Below are 20,337 nucleotides of genomic sequence, written 5' to 3' on the forward strand. Positions count from 1 at the left end.
ATGCAGGAAAATCTTAGCAGGTCTGGCAGCATCTGTAAGGAGAGAAAAGAGCTGACATTTCGAGCTGACTCTTTCTCCTCACAGATGTTGCCAGACCTGCTGAGATTTTCCTCCAGTCTTAGTCTATGGAGAATTTGTACGTCTCGAGTCCCAGTAAGTCAAAGAATCCATACAGTGCAGATTAGGCCATTCAGCCTATCGAGTATGCACTAACAACAATCCCACCCAGGCCCTATCCCTGTAACCCCACGTGTACGCCAATTTAATGTGGTCAATCTGCCTAACCCGAAGGAAACTGGAGCACCCGGAGGAAAGCCAGGCAAACTCGGGGAGAACATACAGACTTCACACAGACAGTCACTTGGGGCCGTAATCGAACCTGAGTCCCTGGCACTGTGAGCCAGCAGTGCTAACCACAGTGCCACCCTATACTGTGCTGTACAAAAAATCCAACATGCTTACTATTTCGTCTTGAAGGAATAAAGAAACAATGAAGTCGTCATTCTACTGCACAAGTCAACAGCATCAGACGATGATGCAAAGCCAATTAATTTGGTGGAAGGGTAAGATGATACGCACCGTTCAGAGATCTTATACTTAAAGCACTGATTTAATTAACAAATCACCAATGGCTACATACAATTGCATTTTAGATGTGCCTAAACAAAAGGCATCAAACTCTAGATGGGCCTTTACCCTATCAGAAGTATTCTTCACTTCGACAAATTTTCCTTCATCATCAACTTCTTCCAAGGTGATTTTTCCGACAGTAATCACACGTTCATGCATTCCATAATCACTACCGGCACTTTCGTCAAGGTACAGCCTCCGCTTTGTTCCTCGGTTTGAAGTGGTGCGCCTCGGAGTGTATGACACATTGCGTGAAGGCGGGCCAGGAGTCAAGTCAAGTCTGTAATATTGGACAGTGTGGAAGGTGTTAATAAATGTTTGATTCCACATGGAAATTTACCAATTTCATTTTCTCACATCTCCATTGTGTAAACACAGAAGCGCTCAATAAAAACAAACCACATTGCAGTGTGAATAACCTGTCCCTGCACCTCTGACACAATGAGGTTGTACACCCATTCCTTAACAGCAGAGGGGCTTTTACACTTTTCATTTTCCTGTTTTAAAGGAAATTTTGATCCAGTCTAAGAATATGCCGGCTCACCCCCCCCACTGGAGTTACATACTTGATCCCACTTCTCTCCACTTTCCATATATCTTTTCATAGTTATCAGTGATTTCCTTATAAAGAACAAAGAACAACACAGCACGGGAAACAGGCCCTTTGGCCCAATGAGCCCGCGCCACCATTTCAACATTGATAGTCCCCTCTCCACCCATGAACCTTGTCTATGCTTATGGCACTCCACATTGGAAAGCAGATTGAGGGGACACTAATTTAGGGACAATTTGTTACACCAATCAGCCTAAGAGTACATCTTTGGGGTGTGGGAGGAAACCAGAGCACCCGGAGAAAACCCACGCAAGCACGGGGAGAATGCGCAAACTCCCGCAGACACCGGCCCAAATGCACGTATCTGCACAGCAAACAGTGATAGTCACTGAGCTATCGTGTTGCCCAGCATCTGGTCCAGTTTAAGCGTACACTAACGAAGTGAAGCACTAGGCAACTCTCGAAACATCCAAGAACAGCCCTCGCATGACCCATCGTGTGTATGCCCCTTGTTGGCCAACAAGGCAGACCAAATCACCTGTGGATTAAAAGAGAAAAACATCCCACTTAAATGCTATCACTGACTCAAAGATGTGAAGGTTAGGTGGACTGGCCATGCTAAACTGTCCCTTAGTGTCAGGGGGATTAGCAGGGTAAATACGTGAAGTTGTGGAGATATGTTTATTTATTAGCGTCACAAGTGGGCTGATATTAACACTGCAATGAAGTTACCGTGAAAATCCCCTAACCGACACACTCCGGCGCCTGTTTGGGTACATGGAGGGAGAATTTAGCATGGCCAATGCACCTAACCAGCACGTCTTTCAGACTGTGGGAGGAAACCAGGGCACCCAGAGGAAATACACACAGACATGGGAGAATGTGTAAAATCTGCACAAACATTGACCCAAGCCAGGAATTGAGGCCTGCGTCCTTAGCGCTGTGAGGTAGCAGTGCTAACCACTGTGCCACCGTGCTGCCCACGAACTGCTCATAATCTCACTTAGTGATTACTACATGAATGAGTGAAAAAGTAAGGCAGAGTTCTGATGAGAATACAACAGTCCATGATTTGAGGGTGGGGATATATTGACTGATACAAGTATATTGTGGGTAACATGGTGGCACAGTGGTTAGCACTGCTGCCTCAGAGCGTCATGGAGCCAGGTTCAATTCTGGCCTGAGTGGAGTTTGCACATTCTCCCCGTGTCTGCATGAGTTTCCTCTGGGTGCTCCGGTTTCCTCCCACAGTTCAAAGATGTGTGGTTCATGTGGATTGGCCATGATAAAATTGCCCCTTTGTGTCAAGGGGACTAGCAGGGTGAATATGAGGTGTTACAGGATAGGGTGGAGGTTGTCGTTTGTACAGTTCAATGAGCTGAATGGCCTCCTTCTGCACTGTAGGGATTCTACGAAAACCTGATTATTGGGCTGGAAAAACTGGATCATCTTATATGTCGAGTTGACTTATACATCACAACTGATTTGATTTATTGTCACGTGTTAACATACAGTGAAAAGTATTGTTTCTTGCGCTCTCCAGACAAAGCATATTGTTCATAGAGAAGGAAATGTGAGATTGTAGAATGTAGTATTACAGTCATAGCTAGTGTGTAGAGAAAGATCAACTTAATGCAAAGTAAGTCCTTTCAAAAGTCTGACAGCAGCAGGGAAGTTGTTTTTGAGTCGGTTGGCATGCGACCCCAGACTTTTGTATGTTTTTCCTGACAGAAGGTGATGGAAGAGAGAATGTCTGAGGTGCGCGCCGTCCTTAATTATGCCAGCTGCTTTTCCGAGGCAGCAGCAAATGTAGACAGAGTCAACGGATGGGAGGCTGGTTTATACCGAACAATGCAAATTTAAGGTGAACAAAGCAGAAATCACAAAGAACTCGCCTTTGTTCCTCTCCTTCCACCATCTTCCGGTAAGCAGCTAGCTCCATATCCAATGCCAGCTTCACACCAACTAGGTCATTGTACTCTTCCGTCTGTTTCTGCAACTTCTCACGAATTTCAGCGATTTCATCGATTTTCTCCTCCATCTGCTGTTGGTTCTTTGCCTTCTCACGATCTAACATTGCCTCTAGATCCTGAATTTCCCTTTGCAGAACAGAATTCTGAGCAAATAAAAGAAAGAAAAGGAAGAATAACAAAGAGAACAAAAACAACAGGGAAAACTCCTCAAAAACAAAGCATCCCTCTTGTGGTCATATTCAAGCCCCAACTGAATCTTTTTGAGAAATGCATCTGTAGAAGCAAAAACTATTCCAACTAGTTTTTTTTTATTTTTAACTCAATTTGAGAAAGTATCTTGGGAAAGTGCAGCAGTGTTAAGCAATAATAAAGTGCTTTCATAAATGTGAAAAAACCCATATAGCTTCTGAATTTGGTCAAAATGAGGAAGATTATCCCAAACACATACATTTCTTACTTTTATTTATTACAGGGGATTTAAAATCCAATCATACATTCACTCCATCCCTTTGACAATCAGAAATTGGATGCAATTTTATTTTCCCACAAGTGTCAGAGACACATTAACAGAGGATGTGACTTAAACCAGACCTTAAACACCAAGACTAAAGGCACCCCATCAACGAAAGAGTGTAAAGAGCTAGTTCTCCTATAGTTACTGGTTATTTATTCAAATCTTACTTAATGAGTTGAAGAATTATTCTTCTCCGGAGCATTGAACCTGGTGGCTGTGGTTGTGGTGAGTGACTGACTGATTTGAATTGAAAACCGCTTTTTTCCTGTACTTCCGGTTCTCGGGGCTTGTTAAAGTGTAGTTTACTTCCGTACCGGAAGTTAGGCGAGGGGATTGTCGTTAAGGGGGAGCGGGGGGTATAAAAAAGGGGTAGCAGCATACAGCGGGCAGCGTCGGGAGCGGGCAGCGGAGTGAGCAGGAACTGAGTGAGAAGGGCTTTGGCTCGCTGGGCTTAGGCGAGAGTAGGCTTAGAGAAGGGGCACTTACAGGAGGTTGGGACATGGCAGGGAATATAGGGAGGAATACAAGTTGTGTCAGGTGCCACATGTGGGAGTTCCTGGTGGTGTCACGTGTCCCCAAGGTCCACATCTGCAGTAAATGTTTAGAACTGCAGCGCTTGAGGGCCTGGGTCAGGCAACTCGAGGGGCGTTTGGAGGATGCGTTTCTAGTCAGGGAAAACAAGGAGTTGATGGCTGGGAACCATGAGCAGGAAGAGGTCCCAAGGGCTGAAGAGCAGGAAGGGTGGACGACTGTTAGGAGGGGAAAGAGGAAGAAGAAGAGTAGTCAGGGTCCCCCGGCCTCCCCAGAGGCCCCCCAAGGTTCGTCGACAGGGGCACAGAAAGATAGGCAGGAGGGCCAGACTGACTTAGAGGGACAGAAGGGGGCTGGCAAGGTGATAGTGGTAGGGGATGGGAGGGTCCGAGGTATTGATAGGCGGTTCTGTGGACAGAAGCGTGACTCCAGGATGGTGGTCTGCCTCCCTGGAGCAGGGGTAAAGGATGTAACGGAAAGGGTAGAGGGAACTTTGAAAGGGGAGGGGACCCAGGCAGAGGTCATAGTACACGTAGGGGAGGGGGACATAGGAAGGAGGAGTAGGGTAGAGGTCCGTAGGCAATTTAGGGAGTTGGGGTCCAAACTAAAGAGCAGGACCTCCAGGGTGGCACTCTCTGGGTTGCTGCCCAGTACTAGCAGGGCAAAGAATGACGAGATCATGCAGCTGAATGCATGGTTGAGGGATTGGTGTAGGGTAGAGGGCTTTACTTTTGTGGATCACTGGGAGGTGTTTAGGAGAGAAGGGCAACTGTACAGGAGGGGTGGGGAGAATTTGAACGGGAGGGGAACTAGTGTCTTAGCGGAGAGGTTAGCTGGGGTGTTCAGGAATGGTTTAAACTAATAAGGAAGGGGGGTGGGGAGGTGGCTGGGAGAGAGTCGGGTGAAAAGAAAATTATCAGGGAGAAGGAGGTTCCAAGGGACACTCGTGGGTTGAACTGTGTCTGTTTCAATGCTAGGAGTGTGGCAGGGAAAACGGATGAGCTTAGGGCCTTGATGTTTGTGAGGCAGTTAGATGTGGTGGCTGTAACGGAGACGTGGTTACGGGAAGGGCGGGACTGGCAGCTGAATGTTCCTGGGTACAAGTGTTTTAGGTGTGACAGAGGAAGGTTGAAGAGGCGTGGAGGGGTGGCACTGTTAATAAAGGAAAACATCACAGTAGTGCAGAGGGAGGACGATATGGAAGAGACAGGGATTGAGTCAGTGTGGGTGGAGTTGAGGAATAAAAAGGGAGAGATCACATTGCTAGGGGTGTACTATAGGCCACCCAACAGCCCGAGGTCGGTGGAGGAAGGCATTTGCAGGGGCATTTTGGACAGGTGCAGGAAGAATAGAGTGGTTGTAGTGGGTGACTTTAATCTTCCCGGAGTGAATTGGAGGGGGCCTAGAGCTGGGGGTACGGAGGGAGAGGAGTTTGTGAAATGTGTTTTGGAAGGGTCGCTAGAGCAGTATGTAACTAGTCCGACTAGGGGAGGGACTATACTGGATTTAGTGTTGGGTAATGAGCCGGGGCAGGTGGGTGAGGTAGAGGTAGGTGAACATGTGGCTAACAGTGACCACAAGTCCGTCCACGTTAGGATAAAAATGGAAAGGGACGAGTGCCGGCCGAGCGGAAGTGTGCTGAACTGGGGAAAGGCGAGCTATAGCAGGATGAGGAGGGAGCTGCAGGACACTGACTGGGAGGGACTGTTAGCTGGCAAGTCCACAGTTGGCAAGTGGGAGGCTTCTAAGGGCAAAATGAAATGGTTGCAGGGGAGGTATGTTCCGGTTAAGCGGAAGGATGGGAAAGGTAGGATTAGAGAGCCGTGGATTACAGGGGGTATTGAAGACTTGGTCAGGAAGAAGAGGGAGGCGTATGTTAGGTCGAAATGACTGGGTATGGTGAGTGCGCTGGAGGAATATAGAGAGAGTAGGAGGGAGCTAAAAAGGGGAATTAGAAGGGCGAAGAGAGGGCATGAAATGGCTTTGGCTGGTAGGATTAAGGAAAATCCAAAGGCATTTTATTCCTATATTAGAAGCAAGAGAGTAGTTAGAGGGAAAATTGGTCCTCTTAGGGACAAGAGTGGAGAGTTATGTATTGAGTCGGAGGGAATGGGGGAGCTCCTGAATGAATACCTTGCGTCGGTATTCACGAAGGAGAGGGGTTCGGAATCGTGCGGTCTCTTGAAGGGAGCTGAGGATCAGTTGCAGGAAATATCTATTACGAGGGAGGAAGTGCTAGGGGTTTTAGGTAGCGTAAGGACGGATAAAGCTCCGGGGCCTGATGGTATTTATCCCAGGCTGCTTAGGGAGGTGAAAGATGAAATTGCTGGGCCTCTGGCGCAAATCTTTGTCTCTTCTTTGGACACAGGTGAGGTCCCAGAAGACTGGAGGGTAGCAAATGTGGTACCGCTGTTCAAAAAAGGTAGTAGGGATAACCCTGGAAATTATAGACCGGTGAGTTTGACATCGGTGGTAGGGAAATTAATGGAAAAAATACTTAGGGGTAGGATGTATGAGCATTTGGAGCGTTGCGATCTGATTAGGGATACGCAACATGGCTTTGTTAGAGGGAGGTCTTGCCTTACGAATCTGGTGGAATTCTTTGAGGAGGTGACAAAAACGGTTGACGATGGGAGAGCCGTTGATGTCATCTATATGGATTTCAGTAAGGTGTTTGACAAAGTCCCTCATGGTAGGCTGGTAGAAAAGGTTAAGGCGCATGGGATACGAGGCCAGGTAGCTAGGTGGATTGAGAACTGGCTGGGTAATAGGAGACAGAGGGTAGTTGTGGAGGGGACCTTGTCAGGCTGGAGGCCAGTGACCAGTGGTGTGCCGCAGGGCTCAGTACTGGGACCTCTCCTCTTTGTAGTATACATAAATGACTTGGAAGAGAGCGTAGGTGGTGTGATCAGCAAGTTTGCTGATGACACCAAGATGGCAGGGTTGGCGGGTACCGAAGTGGATTGTCAGGTGATACAACAGGATATAGATAGGTTGGTGCATTGGGCAGATAGGTGGCAGATGGAATTTAATCCTGACAAATGCGAGGTGATGCATTTTGGAAGGAATAATGCAGAGAGGAGCTATGTGATTAAAGGTAGACAGATTAGGAGTATAGAAATACAGAGGGACCTGGGAGTGCAGGTTCACAAATCCATGAAGGTTGCGTCACAAGTGGAGAAGGTTGTTAGGAAGGCTTATGGAATGTTAGCCTTTATAGGAAGGGGTATAGAGTATAAAAGCTGCCGTCTAATGCTTCAGTTGTATAGAACGTTGGTTCGACCGCATTTGGAGTACTGTGTCCAGTTCTGGTCACCTTACTACCGGAAGGACGTGGAGTCTCTGGAGAGAGTGCAGAGGAGGTTTACCAGGATGTTGCCTGGCATGGAGGGGCTGGGTTACGAGGAAAGGTTGGAGAAACTGGGACTATTCTCCTTGGAAAGACGGAGATTGAGGGGGGACATGATAGAGGTATATAAGATACTGAAGGGAATAGATAGAGTTAATAGTGAGAGACTGCTCCCTAGACTGGGTACAAACACGAGAGGTCACGATTTAAGGGTGAGGGGGGAGAGGTATAATTTGGAAGTGAGAGGAAGGTTCTTTACGCAAAGAGTTGTGGGGGTATGGAACGCGCTACCGAGTAGGGTGGTGGAAGCAGGAACGTTGGACTCGTTTAAGGTTCAGTTAGATAGACACGAGTGAAACGAGGATGGAGGGTTATGGTAGGGGCTATTAAATAAGGTTAGAACCTCGGGAGACACCGGAAAAGCAAGCTTGTAAGATTAACGTTTTTGTCTTTTTATTCTGTAGGAGGAGGTCCACCTCGTGTCAAACGAGGTGCATGCACACGGTGGGTCGTGCGTGGGCTGCTCTTGGAAGTTCCGGGAGTGGCCTAGTACTTTGTGTCGGTGTGTGTGCTTGATCCTGGACCGGTAGACGGGCGCCGCAACAGCTCGGTGACTAGCACTGCTAGCTGTGCAGATACATGGATTTGGGCCTGTGTCTGTGGGAGTTTGTGCATTCTCCCTGTGGTTGCGTGGGTTTCCTCCGGGCGCTCCGGTTTCCTCCCACACCCCAAAGATGTGCTCTTAGGCTGATTGGTTTTTACCAAATTGACACTATTCTCCCCTGAATCTGGCTAAGTTAGGGGTTCCATTCGTAGACATGCAGGGTAGAATAGGTGTAGGGTGATGCGGCAGTGCGGGCTCGTTGGGCCGAAGGGCCTGTTTCCCGTGCTGGGTTGTTCTTTGTTCTTTGTTTGTTCTTGTAATTAGCTCTCTGCTGTTGATAACCTCAATGAACTCCCTCTTAGTGCAAACCCAGCACAAGATCAACCTGATATGTTTTTCACTTGTGCGACAAGGGCGTCACTAGCTGGCCAGTATTCATTTCCCACCCACAGTTGCCCGAGGGCAACGGTTTCATGATCATTAGAGACTGTACAGATTTTTATTGAGTTAAAATTTTACCATCTGCTGTGGTGGGATTCGAACCCAGGTCCCCAGAAAAATTACGCTGGGTCTCTGGGTTACTGGTCCTGGTGACAGTACAACTATACCACTGCCTCCCCCATTGTGAGGCACAGTGACATCCCCCACCCCACCAGTGATCACTAACCAGCATCACACATCCAAAGCACTGTTAAATCAGATAACAAAATTGGCCAGATTCAACTCAGCAATCTGAGAGACACAAGAAGTACACAATAGGTGGCAGACTGAGATGATGCATTAAAAAAAAGCTTCAATTTGTTAGTTCTTGGAGCCGCTTTGAAAGCTTCTTATGGACCAGTAGATAGCTGCCACCCTCAGTTGAGAATTCCTATATCATTTTGTCCAATTTATTGCAGTACATTCAAAACTCAAGTATACCTGGTAATCAAAATGTTCATTCACAGAATCTCTACAGTGCAGAAGGAGGCCATTCAGCCCAATGAGTCTGTATCAATTCTCCAATAAAGCATCTTAGCCAGGCCCTATCCCCATAACCCCATGTACTTACCCTCACTAATCCCCCTAACCTACATGTCTTTGGGACATCATGGGGCAACTCTGCAGGACAATTTAGCGTGGCCAATCCACCTAATCCGCACATCTTTGGACTGAGAGAGGAAACCGTAGCACCTGGAGGAAACACACGCAGACACGGGGAGATTGTGTAAACTCCACAGAGACACCCAAGACAGGAATCGAACCTGGGTCCTTGCCGCTGCGAGAGTGCAGTGCTAACCACCATGCCACCCAATTAATATCCAAAGAGAATTTATCCTCTGCTCAGAATAAGTAACTGGACTATACAGATTTCAAAAGAATCAAGGGCAAGCAAAGAAATTTAAGCAACAGATAATGAACTGGAAAACAGGCCCTAAGGCATCGTAAAAGCAAGTTAAAAAGTAACTCTCAAATTAAATATATAAAAGTGATACTTCCAGGGATCTGGGGAAGGGCAGGAACATAGGAATCGGATTAGACCATTCAGCCCATACTCTCACTTAATGAGATCATGGCTGATTTGTGGCATAACTCCAAATATCTGCCCCGGCCCATATCCCTTAATACCTTTGCTTACCAAAAATTTACCTGTCGCAGATTTAAAATTAGCAACTGATCGAGCATTGACAGCCGTTTGTGGAAAGGATTTCCAAACCTCCAGCACCCTGTACGTGTAGAAATACTTCCTAACATCTCTCCTGAACGACTGGCCCTAATTTCTAGACAATGTCCCCTAGTTCTGGGATTGATAACTCTTCCCAAAGAGCTGATAAAGGCAAAATAGGCCAAATAGCTTCCTTCTGTGCTGCATGATCATTCTATTGTCCTAAGTTTCCACCCCACAAGTTCTGGTTGCTTGCTCGTTTTGAATAGACGGAGGTTTTACCTTACTGCGACATTCACGCAGCTCCGATAATACAGAATCCACCCTTCCTCTTGCCGCTGTCGCTTCTTCCCTTGCAGTTTCAGCCAGCTCCCTGTTCCTTGCAGCAGACTGTTGGCAACTCTCCAGCTGTTATACAGAGAGAAAGAAAGAGATCAGTGAGAATGAGGGGGAAGAAAATAAATTGCTGGTTCCAAATTGTGCATGATGTTCCGACAATACACTCTACAACAGTGCTACGTTTCAAACACGTCCAATGTGCAACAACTTGGGATTTCCTGAGGGCACAAAAAACACGATATGTTGCATGTTTTTTTGAAATACCTCTGCTTTAGCTTATAAGCTGCAGCTCAGTTGGCTGTACTCTCAGAGTCTCAAGTCTGTGTGTTCAAGTTTCATTCCAAGACTCCAGCACAAAAATCAAGGCTTACATTCCAGTGCAACACTGAGGGAATGCTGCCCTGCCAGAGGGGCTGTTTTTCAGCTGCGGCATTAAGTCAAGGCCCAACGTATTCTCTCATTTGACAGAAAAGATGTTAAGGTGCTATTGTTCTGAGCCCAATTGATTTAATACTGGACAGATCCCAGAACAAAACCTGGCCTGATAGATCCTAACTTTTTGCTTTTGAAACCTTGTAGGAAAGTTACTGAACAAGTTCACAAGAGTCTGCTGATGGACTTTTAACATAGAGGATAAAAGATTTATTAAGGAAATTGAACGTTACATCAAATAGAATGGTTGGAAAGATCTCAACACAAACATAACATCAGAGAATCCCTACAGTGCAGAAGAAGGCCATTCAACCCATTGAGTCTGCACCAACCACAATCCCATTCAGGCTCAAGACCTGTAACCTCACATATTTACCCTGCTAATCCCTTGACAGTGGGGTCAATTTAGCATGGCCAATTGTCCTAACGTGCACATCTTTGGAGTGTGGGAGGAAACCAGAGCACCTGGAGGAAACCCAAGCAGACATGGGGGGAAAGTGCAAATGCCACACAGATAGTGACCCGAGGCCACAAACGAATCCGGGTCCCTTGTGCTGTAAGGCAGCAGTGCTAACGACTGTGCCATCATGCCACCCTAAAGATGATGATTCAATTTTCCAATATTCCTGCACCCAACAATGGCTGGAATTCTACAACTATTCACACAGACAGGATTCTCGGGCATGACCAGAGAATCTCAATGCTAGCAAGCAATGCTCCACCTCCCACTGGTGGGAAACACGTAACTAGGAGGCCAGAGAATCTCACCCAACCCCTTTACAGGCACAGAAACCAGTGAAGAGCTACCGACATCTTGACACAAATGCTTGGGACTGGCGCACATGCAAATTGCTCTCTTCTGGTGAATTCCTGAGCTTACACACACCCAACTCTCATCTCTCCCCAGGTGACATCCAAAATCAACTGCAGTTTAAGCTCACTCTTTCAGCAGCAGCACTGTTAAATTGATCACCTTAGCGAGTCCTATAACTGATTATCCAGTTAACTACTGGCCCACTAGCCTTGTACTTTTCCCTTCTAAAGAGCTGAGAAATCCAAGTCTTCACTCTCTAACACACATGGAACTCTTCCCCATCTCTGTTGCGTGACACTGTCGCTCGGCAAGGCCAGTTTTTCCGACTTTGCTTTTTTTCCCCCCAAATCATTAAATTTCTGAAGCCTTTTAACCCATCCCTTTCACTTCAGAGATTGAAAGACCTCACATAGATTTATCATTTTCACATCCATTTACCATATATAATAAAGATTAGCATATGTATTAATATACATTTATCATATGTTTTTAATAACCAAACCCAAAAACTGATCTTTCAACATAAATCCATTTTCTAGGAACCTAGGCCCTTAAATCACCTCCATGGAACTGAAATCCATCTGCCTTCCTTAACATAAAAGCACATATATAAAAGCATATATATGAAATTATATATTGTTCACACTCTTTCAGAAAACAGGAGATTTTCCCAACGTTCTGGCCAATAATTATCCCTCAATCAACATCACAAATACAAATTGTGCATTCATTATTATATTGCTGTTTGAGAGAGCTTGCTGTGTATAAATTGACTGCCATATTTCTGATGTTACGACAGTGCTACACCTAAAGAGTAGATCATTTACAGATGTTCAGCAATCACCCCATAATATGCAAGTCTTTCTTTCTTTTAATTATATGCCAGGATTGACATGGGACGGGACAGAAAGAGCTTGCAACTTTAACAAACGCATGGTGCGGCAAGGTGGCACACTGGTTAGCACTGCTGTCTCACAGCGCCAGGGACCTGGGTTCGATTCTTGGCTTGAGTCACCGTCTGTGTGGAGTTTGCACATTCTCCCAGTCTCTGTGTGGGTTTCCTCCAGGTGCTTTGATTTCCTTCCACATTTCAAAGATGTGTGGGTTCAGTAGATAGGCCATGCTAAAATTGCCCCTTAGTGTCAGGGGGACTAGCTAGGGTAAATGCATGGGGTTATGGGGATAGGGCCTGGGGCGGGGATTATGGTTGGTGCAGGCTCGATGGGTCAAATGACCTACTTATGCACTGTCGGATTCTATAATTAACTTTACAGTTAATGATGTACTTTTGATGTAGTATCACAACCATAAAGTAGTAAAGGAAACAATGTGCATACAAAGTCCCACAAATTACAATGATGTAATGATGGGCTATTTTATTGATTGTAGAGTAAATACCTGGGGCCAGTGATCACCTTTGTTTTTTAAAGCTCACTAAAAGCAGACTATGATTATCTAAATTGGGACAATCAAAGTAAGTAAACACACACACACCTTTTAGATACAAACCTCATTCATCATGGGCAGGGAAAGAACACAAATTCTGTCGGTGAAATTGTCTTTTCAGTTTCACTAGTTTGTTGCTACGTGATAGATGTGTTTTTATTGCAGTGATAGATTATAGCACTTGGTCTCTACAAATCAATAAATTAGCCAATCGTAAAAGCATTGCAACTTATGGGACCATGTGTGCAAACTCATTGTTAGATTACTTCACTTCATGGTTGTGATAATCACAACAAAAATACAACATTAATTGTAAAAGGTGGCTTCTTGGGAAAGAATACCATCCGCTCCGCAGTGACCCATAGCAACAACAGGCCATCAGTCCCGTTGAGAGGGGAGAGCACTGCAGAGACAAGTAGAAGAGTACGAGGGCACCTCAACATGGAACTGCCCTCAGGAAGAGATAAATACAAGAGACCCAAAGCTGGTATGGCCATTGGATTGGAGGGAAAACTCTCCATGGGAAGAATCAGCAGGTTGGGGGGGGGTGGGGGGGGGGGAAGGTTGGGGGGTGGTGCAGCCTTTCACCCCACATGGCCCGACCATCATTTTTTTTTTAAACTCATTGATTTGTGGGACATGGGCGTCGCTGGCTGGCCAGCATTTATTGCCCATCCCCCGTTGCCCGAGGGCAGTTGAGAGTCACATTGCTGTGGCTCAAGAGTCACATGTAGGCCAAACCAGGTAAGGACGGCAGATTTCCTTCCCCAAAGGGCATCAGTGAACCAGATGGGTTTTTCTGATAATCGACAACGGTTTCACGGTCATCAGTAGATTCTTAATTCCAGACTTTAAAAAAAAATCAAATTCCACCATTTGTCGTGGTGGGATTTGAACCCGGGTTCCCAAACCATTAGCTGAGTTTCTGGATTAATCGTCTAACAACAATACCATTAGGCCATCGCCTCCCCAACGGGATTCTGGCCTTTGCCCCAGGAGAGCGGCCTCTGCTCACCACAGATACCACTCTGTCATACAACACTGCCACACAATGCCCCCTAAGTGGGGCTTCAATTGTCCCAACTCGCTGATCCCTTCCACAAACAGCCAGCTGGCCTGTATTCCAGCCCACACAAAAGAAGTCTGCCGGAATACGTCACGGAGATGTCCCCATGTGGCGCCCTGCCTCTCCAAAGGGAAATACAGCCCTAGGATTACAGAGACCAACAGCAGGGCAAATAATAATGGAAAATGTTGGAAATAGTCAGCAGGTCTAGCAGTACTTGGGGCGAAAGAATCAGAATTTACGCATTTACATCGGGGTGGGGTGAGACACAGATTTCGGGACTTTCGGGGTCGGTCAGTCACTCATTGGGACTTTCATCAAGCCATCTTGCATGGAGATAGGTTTCCTTTCCAATTGAAAATGTCAGTTACTTGGTTTATTGCCACATGTATTAATATACAGTGAAAAGTGTTGTTTTCTTGCATGCTATAAAGATAAAGCATACAGTTCATAGAGAAGGAGAGAGTGCAGAGCGTAGTGTTATAGTCATAGCCAGGACGGAGAGCTAAGCGTGAGGTAGTTCCATTCAAAAGTGGCTTCTTGCAGCTGAAATACCAATCAAAAGCCTTCCAACTTGGAAAGATCGTCAAGCCACGATGATGGGCAAATAACAAGCAGCATAAGGTGCCCACTCACCAACATTTTCAAAACTTTAAACTTAAAAAAAAGGCACTTATCAACATTCCTGATGAACCCACCTGCTACACAGGGGTTGGTAGTCCTGCCACTCTGAACCCACCTCCTCTAATAAGAATGGCATTGGGAAACTGGCATGCCAACCTGCACCAACCAGTGTTTCCAGGTCCCTGTCTACATCCACTCTCGCACCCAAAAATTCACTTCATACTTTCCATTGGAACTGGGAAAAGTTAGAAATGTTAGAAAAGGGGAATTTCACAGTAACTTCATTGCAGTGTTAATGTAAGCCTTACTTATAAATAAATAAGATGAACTGTATTAGGCTTTGAACGAGTGCAAAGGGAGGTGATGGACAAGCAACAGAAAGGAGGCTCTGCTATTGGGTGCAGGGCAATAAAGATTAAATGACAGCAGAGTTCATGGTGTTGAGGATTGGTAATGAGTCAAGTAGTGCTAACTTTATTTCTCTTTCCAGAAATATTGCCAGATCTGCTGAGCATTTCCAGCATTTTCTGTTTTATTGCCACCATTTAGTTTCTCACCAATTGAAAAATATTCATTCTTTTTATTTTTCCAACTACAGTACATAAACTCACATTCCCCGACATCATGCTGCAGATTTGCCACATTCTCGCCTACTTGCGTAATCTGTCATATCCCTTTGCAGGCTCTGTGTCTAGAGGTGGTGTGAATGGCAGAATCTTGAACAGCTGCCATCAGAAAACCAAAGTGAAAAGGAAATAAAAAGAGAAACAAGAGAAAAACAAACCCACTGATGGAAAGGAAGCAAAATGTGTCAGAGGTTATGATTCAAAATTGTTGGGCCCTAGAAGGCCATGAAGTGCCCAGTCAAGAGGTGCACTGCCACTGAGCTGTGTTGGAACATGGTAGCAGGTCAAGGCAGGAAAGTCCGAGTGGGAGCAAGGTAGAGAATTGAAATAACCTGCTCAAAGGAAGCTCACACGTGTGGACTGAGCAGAGGTGTTCTGCAAAGTGGTCGCTCACTTTGTGCTTAGTCTCCCCAGGGTAGAGGAGGCCACATTGTAATCAGAGAATACAGTCTGCTAAGTGGCAAAAAGTACAATCAAATGACTGTTTCACTTGAAAAGAGTGTTTGAGATCTTGGATGAAGAGAAAGGAGAAAGTCAAATCGGATGTGTTACACCTCTATCACTTGCATGGAAAGGGCACAGAGAGGTGACTGAGGAGTTGACCAGAGTGCCGTAGATGGAATGGTCCCCCTTCAGGATGCTAAAAACGAAAGGGGAAGACTGTAATGTCTTAGTTACATCAGCAGTTGTGTGTTTTAACAAAACGAAAAGACGTGGTTTACACACGTAGATTCAAACTAATAGGTTTTACTGAAGGATGTTCACTGCACCACAGAATACAAACCTAGCAGACTCTGCAAGCAGCCTAATAACATCACCATCAAATGATGTGATCAGCTCTTGAAGCAATCTGCAACCCTTTTAAAAATGTAACAAAGATAAGGGGCAGCACAGTAGTTAGCACTGCTGCCTCACAGCGCCAGAGACCCAGGGTTTGATTCCTGGCTTGGGTCACTGTCTGTGTGGAGTTTGTACATTCTCCCCATGTTTGCGTGGGTTTCTTCCGGGTGTTCTGGTTTCTTCCCACAGTCCAAAAGACATGCTGGTTAGGTGCACTGGCCATGCTAAATTCTCCCTCAGTGTACCCAAACAGGCGCTGGAATGTGGCGACTAGGGAATTTTCACAATTACTTCACTGCAGTGTGAATGTAAGCCTACACTAATAAATAAACTTTAAAATGTGGTGGGGGCATCATCTTGGTGATGGAAAAATGGCAGATGATGATCCATTGAAAATGGAGGCTGGTGGAGTGGATTGAGAGGTCAAGGGGAACCCTATCATGCTTTTGGGAAAGAGTGATTCCCACACTAACTGCTTTTCAATTACAATGGTTATGGAAGTGGGGAGGTTGGATTGGAGTCCTCCACATTTCTCATTGCTGTTGACCTGAAACATTAAAATTACTCCTCACTTCAGACTCTGCCAAACCTGTTGGGTAATTTTTGTTTTCTTATCAACATTTAACAGTTTCTCATAATTTAGAAGATATTCTGTTTTTCTACGCTTCCTACTGAAGTGAATAACCTCACATTTCCCAACATTACAATCCATCTGCTGCCTTCTTGCCAATTTGTGTAATCTATCACGACTGTTTTCCAAACACTGTCTCCATCTTACTTTGCCACTAGCTTTACACCTTCAGCAATCTTGGATAAGTTACACGTAGTTCTTTCATCAAATGCATTAATGCAGAGAGTGAAGTAGCCGAGACCCCAGTTATTGAAAATAAAGCTTCTGTAGGGCCACTCAGGAGTTATGGATTTAGGTGAGGCAACCATATTTTTGAACCAGTAGTGGCAGAAGCCCTGGAACAACCCTACTAATGATGCCTTCCCAGTGATCACAGTATAAAATTTATTGCAACCTAATTTTTTTTTTAGGGTAGAGTGGGGGGTGGGTTGGAGGAGGTTGAAGAGTAAAGGGTTAAATTCAGGGGAGAAAAAGAATCTGGACACATGGTTTCCAAACCAATGGAAATCACCGAGTTTCCACCTTCATTAGATGGGGCAGCAGTTAACACTGCTGCCTCACAGCGCTGGAGTCCCGGGTTCAATACCGGGTCACTGTCTGTGTGGAGTTTGCATGTTCTCCTAGTGTCTGTGTGGGTTTCCTCACACAGTCCAAAGATGTGTGGGTGAGATGGATTGGCAATACTTTGTGTCAGGGGGACTAACTAAGGTAAATACATGGGGCTATGGGGATACGGTCTGGGTGGGATTGTGATTGGTGCAGAATCAATGGGCCAAATGGCCTCCTTCACTGTCAGGTTCTATGATATTTAAAATTTTGACAATCGCTTCCAGATCATTTAAAATGTTTGAATACAGTATGGAAACACCAAAACAATTTATTCTTTTTTCCTGCTGCCTGATAATAGTGAAGCATCAATGGAAAGGTTGCCTTACAACATAGATATTCATATAAACAAGGCCCTGAAAGAAATCCCTCCTATCACCATCAGGTGGAGTATATGGAAACTTGCCTCTACGGGGCTACGTAACAAGTTTGCCGATTAATAATGACAGGAAGAATCGACAGGGCCAGCAATCTCCCGACAGCACAGCTGATGTCACTGCAAGGTCAACCCAGTCCATAATGTGCCAAGACAGTTAGCACTATCGCATCAAGATTGATTCTGCTCCAAGCACATCTTGATGACTCGACAGTAAAAGAAATCAGCGACTAGTAACGCTGGAATTCCAGAATCAATTCAAATGCCTTTGCTTCTTATCCTATCCCTTCAGTCATTGCTCTCTCGGAGTGACTTCGTGCTTCTGTTCTTGGCATCTCTGCATTTCTACATCTGATAGTCTTTACAAAGTTGGATTTATTCCCCTCAGGCTTTTCCAATTCTATAAGGTACCTCTTTCTGCAGTAGAGGTCACACACACACAACTGTGCTCATGCATCCGAGAATGGGAGAAGAGTATTCTGCTATGAGTGAACCACAGTGAGAACAGCAGTATGACAGAGCATACATCATGAGACAATATTTACCTCCCTCTTTGTAAGGAATTAACAGTCTGACAATATTGAAAATGATTGTCCTGTGATAAAGGCCTAGGGTACATTAACGCCATCATCTGATGTTTTCCTACAATCCACCCATGATCTCAACTCGAGAGTAAATCACTGTTCCTTCACTGTCACTTGGTCAGAGCTCCCTAACTAATAGCATTTTGGAACAACCTTCACCGTATAGACTGCTGAGGTTCATGAAGGTGTGGTTTACTTCTAAAGGGCAACTAGGCACAGGCAATGAATAGCAGCTCTGCTGACCCTGTCTGCATCTCGATGGTTGGCACAGTGGCAGTGGTTTGCACTGCTGCCTCACAGCATCAGCGACCAGGGTTCGATTCCAGGCTTGGGTCACTGTCTGTGTGGAGTTTGCACATTGCCCCCGTGTCTGTGTGGGTTTCCTCCGGGTGGTCCAGTATCCTCCCACAGTCCAAAATTGTGCAGGTTAGGTGCATTGGCCATGCTGGATTGAGCCCATTTATAGGGGGGGGGGGTGTTGTTTAGCAGGGTAAACATGTGGGGTTACAGGAGACAGGACCTGGGTGGGGTTGCTGTCAGTACAGGCTCGATGGGCTGAATGTTCTGTAGGGATTCTACGATTAAAAGAAAACAACAAACTGAAACAATTTTAATGTAATTTTCTGATTACACACACATTGATTTTCACAAATAAAGAATCAAATTTGCTCTATGTATAACGAAAGCCTTTTACAATACTCTAGTCAAAGGTGACCTTTCTTGAAAAAGCAGTGGGCTCCACTGCTCCATGTCTGCACTAGTTTGCTGAGTAGTGGCTCCCACACCTATGCAAAATAAGCCATATTCAAGTGGGCTGAATGAACCAATGCTGTTTACTAATCGATTGAAAGTTGCACACAACGTGGTGAAATGCTTTATACTGCAGCTACATTTGCGTCGGACGTCCCTAAAGAGGGAGCATGCGGAGTTCACGAGCATCACCGAGGTCTTTGGTAGGGACTAGGGTGTATTACTGACACTTTTAGTTTGATGTTTAAGTTTCATTTGTGATTTGTTTTTGTTTAAGGCAGTTGCCCTTTAAGGGGCTGACCCTTTTTAACGATATCCCTCAGTTTATTTTAGTTTAGTTTAGTGGGAATTCTTCGCACTAATGTTTTTAAGTTAAAAATATTGATCTTTAACATGGCAGAGAAAAGGAAAAAAATTACGTGACAACCAAACTTATGGTGACAGAAGTTTCTGAAAACTAAAGGACAGCAGCAACAGAAGATAAAAGATACTGCAGATGCTGGAAAACAGAAAATTCTGGAAAATCTCAGCAGGTCTGATAGCATCTGTGGAGAGACAATAGAGCCAATGTTAAGTTTGGATGACCCTTCATCAGAGCTCAGTAGAAGATGTTTTGTAAATTTTGATTTGATTTGTCACTTGTATTGGTACACAGTGAAAAGTATTGTTTCTTGCGCACTATACAGACAAAGCATAACATTCATAGAGCACATGTGGGGTAAGGAATGGAGAGGGTGCAGAATGTAGTGTTACACTCATAGCTAGAGTGTAGAGGAAGGTCAGCTTAATATGAGGTAGGTCCACTCAAAAGTGTGGCAGCAGCAGGGGAGAAGCTGTTCTTAAGTCAGTTGGTACGTGACCTCGGACTTTTGTATTTTTTTTCAGGACACTGACTCAGCCTCAGTATAGTGAGGTAAATGCAACAACGCTCTTAAAACTCAAGTTTATAATTGCTAAAAATGAATGGAAGTTCTCCTTTTTACCTTCATTAATTAAAATAAATACCACTGAAGCGCAGCATTTCCAAAGTAGGCATTATTGTCCCCAATGTGTCTGGAAAAGATGTTCTTAAACAGCTCCGTAATTTTGATCCAATGCCACGTATTACAGGCACAAGATGAATTCGAACCAACTCCTTGATATATATTTCAAGAAAAATAGTGTATTCAGGAGATTACGGTAGATTTCACTGCATGGAATTTCCTCAAGACATTTTCCTGATCAGGTGCCATAATGTTGTCCCGAAATTGGGAGAAATCCCATTTACACAAGTGTTTCCACCAAAGTTAACAGTGATCAATCAGAAGAATGCTCAAGGAAATTCCAGGCACATAACTTTAATCCCAAGGAAACTGGCCAATGTAAGCATTCAGTTGTGGCATAAAGTTATAGACACATGAGCAA

At 45.1% G+C, this 20,337-nt stretch overlaps 1 protein-coding gene across 1 annotated transcript in view; it reads right to left on the reverse strand.

Moving 5' to 3' along the window:
• The window catches only part of LOC145359438 (lamin-B3-like), a 48,588-nt gene that overhangs the window by 5,531 nt on the left and 22,720 nt on the right, over positions 1-20,337 (reverse strand). The window contains 3 exon segments of the mRNA XM_080213986.1: positions 697-910; positions 3,079-3,299; positions 10,082-10,207. Coding sequence (XP_080070112.1) covers positions 697-910; positions 3,079-3,299; positions 10,082-10,207 — 561 coding nt within the window.

This window comes from Carcharhinus amblyrhynchos, chromosome 28 (genome assembly GCF_965287045.1).
Source record: "Carcharhinus amblyrhynchos chromosome 28, sCarAmb.v2.hapA, whole genome shotgun sequence".
Taxonomy (NCBI): Eukaryota; Metazoa; Chordata; class Chondrichthyes; order Carcharhiniformes; family Carcharhinidae; genus Carcharhinus; species Carcharhinus amblyrhynchos.